The sequence below is a fragment of the Bubalus bubalis genome, chromosome 11, assembly GCF_019923935.1.
Source record: "Bubalus bubalis isolate 160015118507 breed Murrah chromosome 11, NDDB_SH_1, whole genome shotgun sequence".
Lineage (NCBI taxonomy): Eukaryota > Metazoa > Chordata > Mammalia > Artiodactyla > Bovidae > Bubalus > Bubalus bubalis.
In genome coordinates, this window is record NC_059167.1 from 21,942,905 (window position 1) to 21,959,522 (window position 16,618).

General features: G+C 45.9%; 1 protein-coding gene across 6 annotated transcripts in view; it reads right to left on the minus strand.

Moving 5' to 3' along the window:
- The window catches only part of SUSD6 (sushi domain containing 6), a 95,058-nt gene that overhangs the window by 49,380 nt on the left and 29,060 nt on the right, over window positions 1-16,618 (minus strand). For 3 of the 6 annotated variants that reach the window (XM_006056145.4, XM_044924804.2, XM_006056147.4), the window contains one exon: window positions 2,265-2,469. In XM_006056145.4, the coding sequence (XP_006056207.3) occupies window positions 2,265-2,385 (121 nt within the window). In that variant the 5' untranslated portion in view covers window positions 2,386-2,469. Of the gene's footprint in view, window positions 1-2,264; window positions 2,470-2,744; window positions 3,207-15,133; window positions 15,170-16,618 lie in introns of those variants that run through there. The other 3 variants (XM_044924802.2, XM_006056146.4, XM_025295295.3) reach the window with 3 other exon arrangements.

Sequence of the window (16,618 nt, forward strand, 5' to 3'; positions counted from 1 at the left end):
AGGACGTCATCCACATGAAGCCTCCCGCCCAGAGTGACTCAACAGGAGGTCACATACCAAATCTGCTGTTGTTATTATTTAAAATTACACAGAGCACTTTATATGTCAAGCGCCTTCCAATCATTTTTATTAGTCCACACAACACCCACCTAACATCCTCAAGTGTTGTATTTCCGTTTTATAGGTGACACCAAGAGGTCAAGTGATTTACCTGAGGTCATACATACAGCAAGTTTCTTAAAGTCACAAGCAAAGAGACCTGGGAGAGGCTCCTACACAGCAGGGATCCTAATTCCTCTCCAGCCCAAGAAAGGCAAGTTGGGTAGCATGAGCACAAGCCTTATTTTTAGACCTGGTCTTCCCCTGCAGACTGTGCCCAGGTATGAGAAGTAAGACATGCTTCCTTTTGCCACTCTGAAAAAGGGAACTTTCAGTAACTCTCTCCGTCTCTGCTAAAGATATGACCAATGGGCAAGATGAACCCAATCCTCTGTAACCCTATCTCCATTATAACTCCAAATCGATGGCTGCCGATAAGAGAAACCAGGACAGAAAACTGAACTAGGGACATGACATACATCACTTTACATAGAGCTTTACCCCAGAACTCTCAAGTGCCTCTTCATGATGCTTTTCTTCTAAACCTGAGCAATTACGACCAATACTAGGCATGCACGTGGTATTTACAACCAGAGACTATGCAGACCAATCACCTCCAGAGGATGCCTGCTGACCTCTGCCCAGTGAGACTCTTGCAGTCATGTTTGTGCCAGGACACATGAACATATCTACTAGAGCTCTCTGGGTAACAAGCATCTCATTATAATGCCTCTGGAATGGGTGTTTAAGAGCAGCTATAGGAACAGGTAAGAAATGCAGGAAGAGACCTTTCCTGACCTGAATGCCTTTCCTCGACTTCAGATTATCTGAGAGTCTTGGTTTCTTGGCAAGCTTGCCTGACACACTGCTCATGGCAGGCTCGGCCATACAGGTGTGTTCTGGGTCTCAGGCCAAGCTGTGGGCACCTCCTTCCACCAGAAACTACTCCAGAGAGGAAAAAATATCACAACTTGGTGCACTCGAATGAAGCAATGGTGAAACCCCTTCCCCTGTCTGCACCCTGCTCACGCCAGTACACAGGTTTTACGGGAAATAAAAAGACTGGGCGGAGGCGGTGGGACAGCAGGGCAGGAAGGATTCTTTGCAGATGGGGAGGGAAAGAAAACAACAGAGCCAATTTTCCCATCCCGGTCTGAGCCCACACTACAGACTTATATTTTTTCCATACTGGAGAATAATAATCCCTTTATCCAGCCAGTCTGGGACCATCAGTCCCTGATAATTGATTTCAGACCCTGAATGGAAGGCTGGGAAGGTGTGGGTAGCTGGAAAATGGGGTGGGGAATGGGAGGGTGGGGGGAAGCCCATAAAAGAAAGTGGGGGGGTACAAGGGATGGCCCGATGAAGCTAAAGAGGCCGAAGGCAGAAGCTCTGCCCTCACACGGCCATGGGACGCAGGGACACCTCCCCAGCGGAGCCGGGAAGAGCACGCGTGCTGGTGCGCCAGGCACTGGGCGGGGCTCTGGCCCCAGGGCTGCCGTGAGCCCGACCCTGGGCCAGTGCACAGCCTCTGAGGTCCGTCCTAGCTCTGCCCAGTCCCTTCTTTCTTCTTACTCTGACAGCCACTCCATTCATACACATTCTTAGTGAGCATCGCTTGTTCTGGGCTGGGGGTAAGTTGGCAAACCTCCTCCATAAAGGGCCAAATATCTTAAAGTGTAAATATTTTAGGCTTTGGGGACTATCTGGTCTATGTCACTATTACCCAACTCTGTCATTATAGCACAGGTGAGGGACCTGAGGCTTACAGAACAGAGACTCGCTCTGGGTCACAGAACTAGCGAGAGCAGGACTGGGCCCTGAACACAGGCAGAGGATTCCAAAGTGCGCATCCTTACCTGCACATCACACTCTGAATCCTACACCTCGGTCCCATACATGACTATGGCTAAGGCAGGGGGATGGTTAAGTCACCCCTGGTAGGCTCCTACACCCCCACTTCCGGCTGGCTCCCTAGGTCCCTTGGAGCACCCCCGCCCTCCAGGACTGGCTCTCAGCTGTATCGCAGCACCAGCACTGAAGCCACCACCCTCTGCTCTCCCATTAACTGCTCCACAAGCAGAGAATCCCCTCTCCCAGCCTTTGGGAAAACAATGGTACTCAGTCTTTTCCTTTGCATACTCAGGCAGCAGGCAGGGGCTTACCTGAGGCAAGTCCGTCTCCAAGGAGGGTGCTAAGAATCACCAGGGGAAGGAATATTCCATGTCCCACGGAGGCCACGGCAAACGCTGAGGTGCTCTTTGGTGCTATCCTGCCATGGCACATCTTTTATCCTTCCAAGTTATTTTTAAAAGGAAAAATGTAAAAGCCAGAAGGAACAACTCTGAAGTCAGCCTCAGGTGGATTCACCTAGTTAAAAAAAAAAAAAAGGACATAAGTGAAAGCTTTAACCTATGTTAGTTATAATAGGCCTTCCTTTATGATAAGGGAAGCCTTGGTCACATACAAAGTTGAAAGAATTCTAGCAACTGAATCCCTACTGCCAGGAGAAGAGACAAGCATGAAAGTGGCTTTTCAACTCCTCCCTGGGGAAATGCCAAGGCCCATAGTAAGCTGCCACAGGCGTGCTTACCACCTGGGAGCCAGATCCTTGTGACGAGACAAGCAGACCAGAGCCGGCTCACCTGGGGTTCCGTCAAGCTGGGTAAAGCTTTCAGAAAGTGCCCTGCTGCCTGCCTGCCCTGGGGGCTCCAGCAGAGAGAAGGAAAGAGATGGTTGTTCACGTGGAGAGTGTTGCACCGAGTTTGCCTCTGCCTTTGCCACTGGACTCAGAGCAAGTTCAACTAACCGGAAAAAATAGAGAGAACACGTGTCTAAGAGGGAGAAACCACCACCTAGAGAAGGAACGCCACAGCCGGCGCCAAGAGCCCCTGGCTGGGCCTGCTCAACCACCAGAGGCTGCAGGAGCCCCTGGGGACCTGGCTCCCACCACCAATCTCAAAAATGGACTAATTACTCAAGGCTCACCCAACACACCTGCACCCCCAGAGGCCGCATCTGTTGGCTTTATGTGACAAACACTGAGGGGAGAACAAGGCATAACTGTTGACTAGCCTGACCATCCACTCTGGCTCAAAGACTTAAAGAAGAATAGGAACCAGTATCTTTAAAAAAGAAAAAAAAAAAAAAAAAAAAATCAGGGATCAAGACTTCTAAGGGTTTTTTCCCACTTGCTTTCAGGAAAGCAGAAGGGTTGATCATATAGATCTATTATATTTTACTTAACTCATTTGGTATTATTTATCCTAATTTATAAAAGATATTCCAAATATAAGGTTATACTTCCTCCTTAAACGTCATACACACCTCTTTCTCCAGTACGGCTTTATGTAAACAGATACGCGAGCCTGCCATCTACAATCATAATAAAGGATGTCCCTGAGGGATATCACCCAGCCCTGACTTTAATCCATGCATGAAGCCTTTGGCTCAGGCCTACACAGCCCTTCTAAAGAGAAGTACTGCAGATAGCAATATGAACTGCCTTAGTCTAAAGGAAAAGCAGCTATGAGGGTCTTCAATGAGCATGACCAAGGGGCTCATGAAGAGAGCTAGCCACTGGGTCTTCACTCACCACCCCTCAATGGCTGGGACTGTAGAGTCCTCTGTTCCCAGCTTTTACCCAGACTCCAACTTGGGCCTTCACAGCTGTAGAACAGGGATGGTTCGTGGAGAGGTCTAGGGATGGAGTCTGCTAGTGACCCAAAAGGGTACACAAAACCACGTGTGTGTAAATGTGTAAAAAGAGTTATGTAGCTAAGAATGGTAGAGTCAGAATGCCAGAATTCAAATCTCTTTCCTCTATTATGACTTGTGGCCAATTTACTCTCTGAGGCTCAGTTTTCTCAACTGTAAAATGGAGACAGTAACCATACAATCATCTTCATAGGGCTGATGTAAGGATTCAGTTCAGTTCAGTCCCTCAGTCGTGTCTGACTCTTTGTGACCCCATGAACCTCAGCACGCCAGGCCTCCCTGTCCATCACCAACTCCCGGAGTCCACCCAAACCCATGTGCATTGAGTTGGTGATGTCATCCAACCATCTCATCCTCTGTCGTTTCCTTCTCCTCCTGCCCTCAATCTTTCCCAGCATCAGGGTCTTTTCAAATGAGTCAGCTCTTCACATCAGGTAGCCAAAGTGATGGAGTTTCAGCTTCAACATCAGTCCTACCAATGAACACCTCAGGATCAGACAAAGTGCTCAAAACAGTGCCTGGCACTTTGCAAGTCCTTAGTAAACAATGGTACCTGTTGCTATCATAATTATGAATAAGATCTGAGCATCAGAAGAGACCTTAGAGGTCATCAGGCTTCATCTCCTCTTCTGAAAGAAGCCAAAACTAAGGTTCAGAGAGTTAAAGGTTATGCCCAGGCCACCAGCCAGTTAGCAATGGATCCCTGGTGCTGCCACTGTACATGCAGCCACAGCGGGTAACCTGGGCAGGCACTCACCACCCCGCAAGGAAGAACAAGGGGATCATGGAGAAGGACACCTGCTCTTGCCACATGACAGCACGTGCAGAAGCACTTCTGCAGAGAATGGACGAGGCCAGATCAGGGTGGTGCTCACTGTTCCGTGCACGAGTGGAGGCAATCAGGAAAGACTACCCAGGAGAGGGGATGCTAGACAGACTACTAAACGATGTGTCCAGTGGAGAAGGAACACATTAACTACAAGTGACTGGGAGCAATGGAACCCTACACTCCCAGGAGACGCTAGAGGCAGGTGCTAGGCTAAATTTAAAATCGATCCTGAAGACAAGGACTTCCCTGGTAGTCCAGTGGCTATGACTCTGTGATCCCATGCAGGGGCCTGGGTCCATCCCTGGTCAGGGAACTAGATTCCACACGCCACAACTAAGACCTGGTGCAGTCAAAGAAATAAAAATAAATTAAAAAATAAAAACTTTATCATTGAAGACCATGTGGAGCTTACAAGGATTATACACAGGGAAGTTCTAACACCAAATTCTTTCAGGAAGATCACTGTGGCACAGATTTTAGAGGACTGGTTACCAAGTGGGAGGGTAACTTGGTATGAGGGAGGGTTACCAAGTGGTAAAGAATCCTACACTTAGCATTTTATAATTAATGTAGGGGATTCCCCATTGGCTCAGTGGGAAAAAATCTGCCTGCCAAGAGGGAGACCTGGGTTCAATCCCTGGGTTGAGAAGATCCCCTAGAGGAGAAAATGGCAATCCACTTCGGGACTCTTGCCTAGGAAATCCCATGGACGGAGGAGCCTGATGGGCTATAGTCCATAGGGTCACAAAAGAGTTGGACATGACTTAGCAACTAAACAACAATTAAAGTAGAGCTCTCTGGAGAACCATGTGACAATATCTAGCCCCCAAATGCACATATTCTCTGACTTATCCATTCTACTTCTATAATCTGTCCTCAGAAACCACTTGTGTGCAATGATATATATGCAGGATATTCAGTGCATTATTTATACTGGCACAAGACTGAAGGGACTAGTTAAATAAGTTACATAACAGAATACATGCAGTGGTTTAAAGAAGAACTGGGCAGTTCAGTCCGTACTAATATGGAATGACTTTCAAAGTTAGTACGTGAAGAAAACCATGTGCGTGTGTGCATGTGTTTTTAAGATACACACACGTGCACATGTGTGTACACACACACGTGTGCATACACACACACATACACACACTCTTGTATGCACTGAAAGTCTCTCTCTGGAACTGATGCACAAGAAACTGACAGCTACCAAGTGCTGTTAGGGAGGGGATCTAGGGGTGAACAGGGCAGAAGGCTCACTGTTCACTGAACGTATTCCCTTTTCATCGCCTTGAGCGTTGTACCTTGTGTATTACCTAATCAAATAGATAAAATACAAAATAAAATTAATGCAGCAAGGCCTTCCCATAGGCCACCCACCGCCTTTCTCAACAAATGAATGGACACGCCAGTAAATCTGATTTTCCCTGCGAGGAATACAGTGGGTTGCAGGGCTCAGCACAAGGGTCATCTCCTGGGGGAGTTCTTTTCTGACATGTCACACCCACCTCCAGTAGAAATAACCCTCTTCTTACTCCCCAAGTGCCCTGAGCACCCTACTCTGACGTTACCTCTATCAGGTGATTACATCTGTTTATCTGTCTTACCTCACCAGGCTCAAAGTTCCTGAAGGCAGGGACCGTGAATTACTCAACAGGGAATTTTCAAAAGCCGTCACAGGGCCTGGCACCAGACAGGCAGGCAGCAAATGTCTGCCGAACTCATGAATACTATGGGGAGAAGTGAGTATGGAACTGGGGAAAAGATGCATACATATAAGCCCATGTTTTGTTTTGAAGAAACAGCTGGTTCCTCCCTTACTGTTAAGCAGCTACCTGGGACAAGGGACTAATTCCACCATGAGTCAAAGACCTGATCAAGTGCAGAACAAATGGGGTGATGGAAATTAGGGCTCTGCAAAGAGAAAAGATGAACAGAGGACAGTCAAGGAACGTTCACACGCAAGGCTGAGCCAAGGGTAGTGCTTTAGAAATAACTTGGAGAAAAGTGAGTCCCCACGGCCCCAGAGTATCCCAAAATGGGAAAACTCAGCTATTATAGAGAAAGGGTCACGCTACATCTAATCATTTTAAGAAAGGATCCGCTTTGAATGCAGAATTTTAAAAAACTGTCCTTGAATTGTGGCTTTAGACCAAGTAAAAAGAAAAACACTGAAAAGAAATTAAGATTGAGTATTCATTACTATGCCTAGAAAAAACCTATAGGTGAAAACTTGGGGGAAAAAAAAAAGAATTCATTTCACTTCAGTATTTTTGGGGGGGGGGGGATGTTTTAGTGACTACTTCCCCTGATTAAAAAATTATGATTTAGAGAAAGAAAGTAGAATGGTGGTTGTCATGGTCTGGGGGGAGGAAGGAATTGAGAGTTACTATTTAAGGTTTTGTCAGATGAAGAGAGTTATGGAGACAGACAGTGGTGATGACTGTTCGACATTATGAATGTACTTAATACCACTCTTCAAAATGGTTTAGATAGTAAATTTTATTTTATGTGTGTTTTACCACAGTAAAAAAAAAAAAAAAAAAAAAAAACTGGGAAAAAACTATGATTAAGAGGAACTGGGAACTAATCATGCTTACTTCCAAAGCCTGCGCTCACACCCATCCTTACAAGGCATGTAGCATCTAAACCAGACGTGAGGAGAGAGGAAAGGATCTGGAGGACCAACTGCCACCAACCAGCCTGCTGGTCAGGAACGCTCTCTGGCTTCTGTTTTCACACCTAGAAACGGCTCTAAAGCCTCTCTCAACCACAGAATCCTCCAGAGCGCATCCATGCTTCTCTTTGTACAACTCACTTATTCCTCCAACAGCCAGCGTTCCCTTCCAAAACGTGAGGTGAGGAAGAGTCATGGAAAAACCTACATTCACCCTTTTGATTCTCCTTCTTGGGATTCTTGCTGCCACCTCAACAGCCTGTGGTAAAAGGAGACCACCATGATCTGGACTGCCATCGGGCCCCTCCCACTTCTGTGAACCCAAAATGTCAAAAGCTTCAGTGACTGCCCTGCTGAATGTGATGGTCATAAACATTCATTTCCTGTCCAGAGCCAAGAGGAAGGACACTGCCTTCACCTCTGCTTCCTCATCTGTAAAATGGAAGCTGTGAAAACCAAGCTTGAGTTATCTCACTGCTGCTGCTGCTAAGTTGCTTCAGTTGTGTCCCTCTCTGTGCGACCCCAGAGACGGCAGCCCACTAGGCTTCCCCGTCCCTGCGATTCTCCAGGCAAGAACACTGGAGTGGGTTGCCATTTCCTTCTCCAACGCGTGAAAGTGAAAAGTGAAAGGGAAGTCGCTCAGTCGTGTCCGACTCTTCACGACCCCATGGACTGCAGCCTTCCAGGCTCCTCCTTCCATGGGATTTTCCAGGCAAGAGTACTGGAGTGGGGTGCCACTGCCTTCTCCGGTTATCTCACTAGTTTCTAGTTAAGGCTCAAAAGAGACAAAATGAAAGGGACTGCTTGCTCTGTGAACTGGTAAGACTCAGACCTTCTATTCAGTCTCAGCCTCTAAGCCAAGACAGCAGGTGACCTGAGAAAACTGCTCATAAGAACGATGACAATAAGCATGGCACGCCTCCGGGGCTGAGGACAGCCTGTAACACGAGCTCCGAGTTCACACAGTTTGCTTACTTGTTGTTGCCATAGATGCTTCCAGATGAACCAAAGAGCCTGCTAAGATTAAAGGTATCCTAAGAGTCGCTCACAGCCTAGACAGGCAGCAGCAGGGGTCAGGGGGAACCTTGGAACAGCCGGGGCACCCAGGACCCAGCCCCTTGTAGCCCCTGTGCCTGGGGCCCATTCCTGCACACACTGCCCCATTCTCCCTGCTCCTCAGGTCGAGGATGTCACAGTCCTGCTGCAGGCGCGGTCAGGTGACACTCTACTGAGCCCTCCTCTGTGGAGGCTAAGGGTTCTGACTCAGCCCTGCCAGCCTCCCAGAGGCTACCTGGGTTTCTCTACGGCTCAGACTCAGTTTACATGAGTCACTCAGGACAGATTATTTCCTAAGTCATGGCCATCTCTCCCTTAGTTATAAGAGGTAAGTGAATAGGTAAGACCAACAGAAATCCTTTCCTTGCTTCAGACTAGTCTGGAAAGGGGATGGTGGTGATGGAGAATCTAGAATAAGTTTGTTCCTTTGATTAACCGTCTTCACCAACCCCCATACTACCATGTGATGGGGGGAAGACAACAGTTCATGAAGTCAGAACAGAATTTAACCCTTGTATTTCAGATTGTACGGAAAATAAGTGTTAGCTTTGTGGAGTTCAGAGCTCCTCAAAGGGTGTGATAAGAGCAGGGAACGTGCCGTGGGGCCCTCCTTGCTTCTCCCTTTCTCCCAGTGGCGCCTCCCGGCTTCACTCATTCATCCTGATTCGGCTGGGCCAAAGCAGCAAAAGATACCTAAATGCCTCCCACTCCTCCCCCATAAAATGTCAAAATTACATTACTTTTAGATGTCTTCAGTTCACTTTTTTCCTCCCTGGGGATAAATGGCTCCTTCCAATTTTGCTAACCTCTGTATCTTCCCCTTTCTTTTATGCCACCAACAGCTGAGTACTTCAATAGGCACGAAGTTGTCTTTTGAACTCTGAGATCCTTGAGAGTCATAATGTTACTTTATCCATTTCCTTTTCATCTCCAGTCCCAAAGCCCAAAGGACACAAATATCAGAGGTCTTGTTAAAATTTACCTCTTACAAATCACAAAAAGAATCCTCAGGTTTTCTCAGAAAAACTTCCTGGTGCTTCCCTGGTGGCTCAGATGGTAGAGTCCACCTGCAATGCAGGAGACCCAGGTTAGATTCCTGGGTCGGAAAGATCCCCTGATGGAGGGCATGGCAACCCACTCCAGTATTCTTGCCTGGAGGATTCCATGGACAGAGGAGCCTGGCGGGCTTCAGTCCAAGGGGTCGCAAAGAGTCAGACACAACTGAGTAACTCACACTTTCACTTTCTCAGGAACCACTGAAGCCAGGGTAAGGCAGGTACTGGAGACTTTTCTGAATTGCTCTGATATCCCTGTATTCTTGTCTTTCTTCCCCAAACTGCTCACTACAGCCTCTTGCTGTTTTGTTCTCCCTACCCTGTTCCTCAGGCTTCAGACAGCAGAAACACCAGCAGATACATGGCACCTTCCCTGTAATCATCTCTAATGACTCTTTTCTAGAACCCAGCAGGATGACTGCAGCATGGACCTGCAGGCAGGAGACATCCCTCACGTCCTAGCACCACCACCCAACAGTGGCTGGGCCTCAGATGAGTCATTCATTCTTCCTGGCACTCAGGGCATGGGCCTGGATGATCCCCCAATGTCCTTTCAGTTTTAAGCGCTCTGGAATGTCTTCTAGGGAAAAGGAGGAGCCCCGAAGTATTTCCTCTGAAACAGAAGTCAATAAAAGTTCTGAGTAGAAGGAAGAAATGTGAAATCCTTCCTCTTTATTCCCCAGAGCAGACACAGCCTAGCATCTACCTCCCTCTGCACTGCAACAAACTCAGGAGATGCTGCTTTTCCATTTAGAGCTTAATCAATCCATCACCACATTTGCATAGGCCATTTATACCCAGTGTTCCTAAAGCCCTTTCCAAAAATAACAAACAACTAACAACAACAACAAAAAACCCAGCCTCCACACACGCAAAGGCAAGGATCACCACAGAGCTGTAAGGGCCCAGAGAGAAACAGAAAAACGCAAGAGAGGACGGAAAAGAACAAAGACAGACAGATTCAGGACAGGAAAAAGGAGAGACCAGGCAGAGCGCCTTGGCTCAGGCCATACATTTCCAACCCTGAAGGCAGGAAAGTATCTCTTCTCTGGACTGATGGCCTGAACCAAGACAAATACTTTGCCTCCCGATGCCTCTGTTTCCTCATCAGTAAAACGGAAAGTTTCATGTTCGTCTCACTCAGAGAGGATGGATCCGTGGAAAGATTCCAGCAGACTGGGCAAGAACCTCTGGTCTGCATGGATGTTGCTAGTTAGGTGGTCCAGGGCAAGTTATTTTCAGTTCCCATCTACAAAATGGGTAAATAATACCCACCTCATTGGGCTGTTGGGAGGTAGAAACAGGATCAACGTGAAGGATCAGAACCGCGTCTGGAATACTGGGCCCTCAAATTAGCGCTGCTGGAGGCCCCTTCCTGCTCTAACAGGCTGTGACTGAGCCCACATGAAACTCCCAAAGGGCACTGTTGTCCTGAGACAAGGCTCAAAACACAGTTAGTTTAGAAGAAAGAAAAGCCACGAGGTTAAACAAGTAAACCTCCAGAGGTCTCTCCCATGAAGTTCTAAAAATATATATTTTTAAGGAACTGAACATGCCTCTCTCCAAATTATATAACCTTGTACGTGAGCATCCTGAAGTGACATGTGTCTAGAGGGACCAAGGAGGTTTCCCTAAATATGTCCCACAGTGTAAACATGCTGTAGGACAGGATAAGGGGAGAGTTTACATGACTGAGATGCACGCACACACACTCTCCCTCTCATTACCTCATTACATAGGTGCCATTGTGCCATTATTTTACAGATAAATGCAATCAAAGGGGCCGAGAAGTCTTTCCTCCTCATGCTTTCATACTGCAGAGGGCTCCCTGCTCTTTTTTCCCAACACAAGGTCAAGCTTATTTGCATCTCCTCTGGGAAAACTCATCAACTGAGCCCACAGCATGGGACAGCTCTTCTGAACCCCCAGCAACAATGCATGAAGACTGGGAGAACTAATCATAACCTTCCCTGTGGACCACTCACAGTTACTTAACTGTTGTATACTACATTTACTGCAGGTGGCAAATTCCTGCAGACCCCACCAACTACCTCTTTCTGTGCCCCAGAGTGTTCAACATTTATTTGTTCACAGAAGGGGAAAATAAAGATAAACCCCAAACCCCATAATGTGTGTAGGAAATACAAGATGGCAAAGTAGCAGCAGATATAAAATAGGAAGAGAGGATAGACAAATCCTAGAAGTTTTGCCAGGCAGGAAAACAGATGCTTGACAGACATGGCTGTCATTGGTTCCTGGACCCAAAGACACATCTACCTGTCATCACAGCCCTCTGCTTGGTCTCCCTCAGAGCTGAGCAGAGCAGGTTTCAATACTAACTTGGCAAATAAAGGCTGGGAAGCTGATTTGCTAAATCCTATTTCTCAGGGCTCTGTGTTTGCAGTAACTATACTGCAATTCAGCAAATATTTACTGGCTGCCTTCGGTGCAAGGCCTGGGTGGTCACAGAGATGATGTGGGGCATAGTTCTTACTCTCAAGGAATTCACAATCTCCACGACAGGAATCATATGTTTATCCATATAGCACTGTGAAACTATTACTAGGTTTTTTGGTTTTTTTTTTTAATTAAAAAAAGTGCTATGAGGACACAGAGGCCATAAGAACAAAGGATTCTGGTTGGGAGTAGGTGGAGGTGAAAGAGGAAGCTTTGAGCTGGACCTTGACGATCATGCACAGATTTAGTGAGCTCTCTGGCCCGTTCTGCATCCACAGGTCTAATTATAAAGAAAGAAAAAGAAACGGAAGAACAATTCACCGAAAGGATGGCAGAGGGAGAGAGGAAAAATAAACAGTGATAATTCTTTCTGCCAAGAGTTGCTGACTGCTGCTGTCTGGCAACAGGAAATAAATATATCTATATATCTTCACTCAAGGGGATGTTTAGGTGCTAGATTTTGGTCTTCTAAATACATACTCATGGCTGTGCAGGAAAACACCTCCTCCAGGTCAAAAATAGCAAACCCAAGAGAACTGGCTGAAGCAGTGGTGTTTACTTTTTACCATCCCCGTGGATCACTTTCCAAAGGCTCTCACGCGGGAGGGTATAAACAGGTCTGTGTCACTTCCTGGTTCTCAGGCCTTCTGCTACATTCCTAGTCAGTCTGGGAATGCTGCCTATTTAAAAATAAACTGTAAAAACTCACCCAAAACCCCCAACTCCAAACCACTCTTTACTTTGCTTCATTTGATTTCACTGGAATTAAAAGGGGTTCAGCAAGCAATGAGACTAAAATGACCACAGAGAATGGATTCTCAGGTGAAAATGAAAATACAGGCTTATTGAGTTCAAGGTCAGGAGATTTGGATTCTACTCATGTTCTGCCTCTAACTGGAAAACCTGACCTTGAAAAAGCATGATGTTTCACCTCTCTGCACAACAGCCGCTTCAGCGTTAACCCCAAGATAGTTATCCAATCTTTCTGGACCTCCATTATCCTTATCTATAAACTAGCACTAACAATAGCTACCTTGTAGGCATCATATCATGTAACACATGTTATCATATGGCACGAGTATGGTGTAAGTATATCATATGGTGTAAGTATCACATGGGAATTACATGTAAAGCACTTAGCACATTGCCTGTATTCAGTAAGTCGTCAAAAATAGGTGTTCTAGTTTTCACAATCTATTATTGTCATCATAATCTGAAAATGTAAAAGGCTGAGCTAGATGGATCACTACCTGAAGAGCCTCTCTGGCTTCAAAATCCTCTGGTTCTTTAAGAAGAATTCACCTTCTCCTTCTTTTTTTCTTTTCTTTTTTTGATGTGGGCCATTTTTAAAGTCTTCACTGAATTTGTTACAGTATTGCTTCTGTTTTATGTTTTGATCTTTGGGCCTCAAGGCACGTGGGATCCTAGCTCCCTGACCAGGGCCAGGGATTGAACCCACACCCCCTGCAGTGGAAGGCACAGTCTTAACCACTGGACCGCCAGATAAGTCCCTTCTTTTTTTTCTTTTCAGGCGGTTAGATGGAAAGGAAGGGAGATCAACTTGGAGAAGCATGACAGTTACCAATATATCCTCAATGTTTATATTAGATACACTACAACACAATTAAGGAAATTCATCAATGAGTTGAAAGGGGCATCTTCCGCTCCCTGGGGAAGAGCCTTGGCTGTGACTCACACTGAAGCCACAGCATGGGTACAACTGCTGCCTCTACGGCCTTGTTCATGAAGCACAACACCCTCCAGGGCCAGCACAGTGCAACTTCATCCACCTCATCTCTACCTGTTGTGCAGCTCCTTGTCCTAAAAGTGAGCACGTGGCCAATCAACACACTTCTAGTAATGACTAATCCCCCCTGCAAAGCAGTCCTGTTTTAAACAAAAAAGTGCCTTCTCCTTAATATAATTTGCATGTGGTCAAAAATTTAACGCCCTTCCCCAAAAGTTAAGAGTGTAATCAGGGTATAGTAACAAGATCGAAGTGCTAGACTGAAATTAAATTCAGATGAAATTAATAGGCATTTTCTTGTATTCGCTCAGCATTCCCAACATGCTAAAGACTATAGAGGATGCCAAAAACTAATAGGATGCGATGACTGAGAACCACAAAGGATGACACTGAGGTTTCTGGCCTGTGACTGGGTGAATGGTAGAAGCTACCACAAGAGGAAAGAATATATGTGGACAAGCAGGTGCTGGTGAAGCATGTGATGAATGTAGCTCAGGTTATGTTTGGAAGGACTGAACTACAGGTACTTGGAGAATATCCAAGTGGAAAGGTCTAGCAGGCAAATTAGAAACGAGTATGAAACTCTGCAAAGTGCTCCAAACTCAGGATATAGCCCTGGAGTGATTGACCTGAAAGTGATTGGCTGAAAGCATGCAAAAGAGATGAGAGCTCATCCTGGTGAGAGAGCTAAGTGAGAAGAGAGTCAAGACAGGATCCTTGGGGGAACACTAACTTTCTAAAGCAGAATGTGAAGGAAAGAGAGATCATTAAAGACCCTCCCAAAAGTACAAGGAAACCAGGAGCCTATGCATCAGAGCTGTCACGGGAGGGACACGGTGATTCAAGGAGAATGTGAGGGTGAGTGGCAGACGCAACAAAGGTCCCATAAATGAAGCCTAAAAGACATCCATCCATTGGATCTGATCACGAAGTTATCACTAGTGACCTCCTCAAGAGCGGATTTATTAGAGTCATGAGGGAAGATCATGAATTCAAAGTGAGAAAGCTCAGACAATAAGGGCAAAACTACTGGGGGGAAGGATGGTGGAACTGGAAAAGAAGAAAGAAGAAAGATGGGATGATGGCTAGAGAGAATTTGTGTACTACAAATTCTGAGAGTTGTACCTTCTCAGTTAACCTAAAGTTTTCAGTTAAAGCTTCTGGAACTGCAGCTCTGAGACCCTCCCCCCACCCCCACCCAATCAAGACACTGTCTTCTAGTCCAAATGTTCTTGTGTTAAGTTCCAAGAAGCCGCCTAATTTATAAGCAAACCATGACTCTTCCCATCCTCCTCACAAATTACCCAAACTTCCTGTAAGTTGTCAAGGTTGGACTGTGAGGCCCCAAGCAAGAAGGAGAAGCAGGAACTTGCCTACTGTTCCTTCCCCTTTGATTAGTCCCACGCCCCAACACCACCTCTGCCCTAACATGACCCTCTCACGGTACAGAGCCATCCACCAAGGCCTGCATGCTCTAGGTCTAGCTCCAACCATACCTCTGGTTCTCTCAATGCGGAGTTCAAAGTCAGGACCTGAGAAGAAAGGATCTGATTAATGCACAAGAAGGAATATTCCCTTAAATCTCTAAATACAGACTCAAAACTTATTTCAAATTAGTCAAAATTCAGGCAGAGGTATCAAATGAAGAATCTCATCAAGTCCATGTATCATCTAAGATTATGTTAAGAGGGACTGTAATAAAACTCAGCAGATGAGAAAGAAGCATCGTAATTTGATGAGGGAATCTGATAGCTCCCCCAGTCTTAACACATATCTTACTGACTTCATTCAACACATATAAAAAGCACCTCCTTATACTGGATTCCACAAAAGGTATAAAAATGGGGGAAAGCTCATACCTTTAAAGAGTTTACAGTCTACAGGGGAGGTAAGACACATACACAAGTAACTACAATGAGGTAAAATGTGAAAACCCAAGGGAGATATATAGTCAAAGTGCCAAAGAGAAAACAGGGAAGTAAGGTGGAGCCAGCAGAAGGAAATGAAACAGTCAATGAAAGAATTAATCACAACATGGATTTTAAAGTCATAGGGAGTTCAATCCTGATTCTGCCTCTTGTTTTTTAGAGGTACCTAGGTGTCCTGCGTTACCTGCTGTGAGTCATATACGAAGTTGGGGTAGCAATACCGAGTTCGCAGAATTGTGAAGAGTCCGTGATTCACACATTTCTGAAGAGTTGAATACAATATCTGGCCCAGAGTGAGACTAGAGAAGCTGGCAGGGCCACCGCACACAGGAATTTAGAGCTCCTGTGTCTGCACAGAGCTGTCTGGACCCTCTCTCATGGACAGACAGCTGAGCATCCACTATTTGCTCATCAATTGTGCCTATTAGTTCAATCAGTCACCCAGGTTGAATGGCACTATGGTCAGGAGGCACAGGAATGAGGCTCAGAGCGTATGTATGCGTATGTTCACGTCAGGATAAACCTGGAACTACACACTCAGTGTTCAGCTTGGAAGCATGGCATCACAATACAGGTGAAGTTTCAGATTATACACCACATACTGCATGACACTACAGCATGCTGTTCCTTTGGACACGGTAGCTGTTCAGTAAATGTTTGGTGCAGTGACATGACCTGAACCTGGTTGAATTCCCAATGAAATCTGTCTCCCTGGATTAATTTTTCAACAAGTGAACACAGGAGGCAAAAGACACCTAAAAATTAGCCTGAGGGACACAGAAGTCATAATGGAATAACAGAGACTAGATTTACGTTTTCCTTAAACAACTAGAAAGTCAGATATAATATATGAAATAATGGTTTTCAGACATTTAAAAATAGGTAGCACAGGGCAGTGATCCTTGAAAAAAGGGAAAGAAATGTAGAGTCCTTCTGGTGCCCCAGCAGGGCTAACCTGCTAACTAACTCCCTAAAGGCATCTTCAGACCAGAGAGTAGGCAAATAAAACCCTGAGAGTTCAATGATTTCACTGAGTTAGAGAGACAGCTGGGA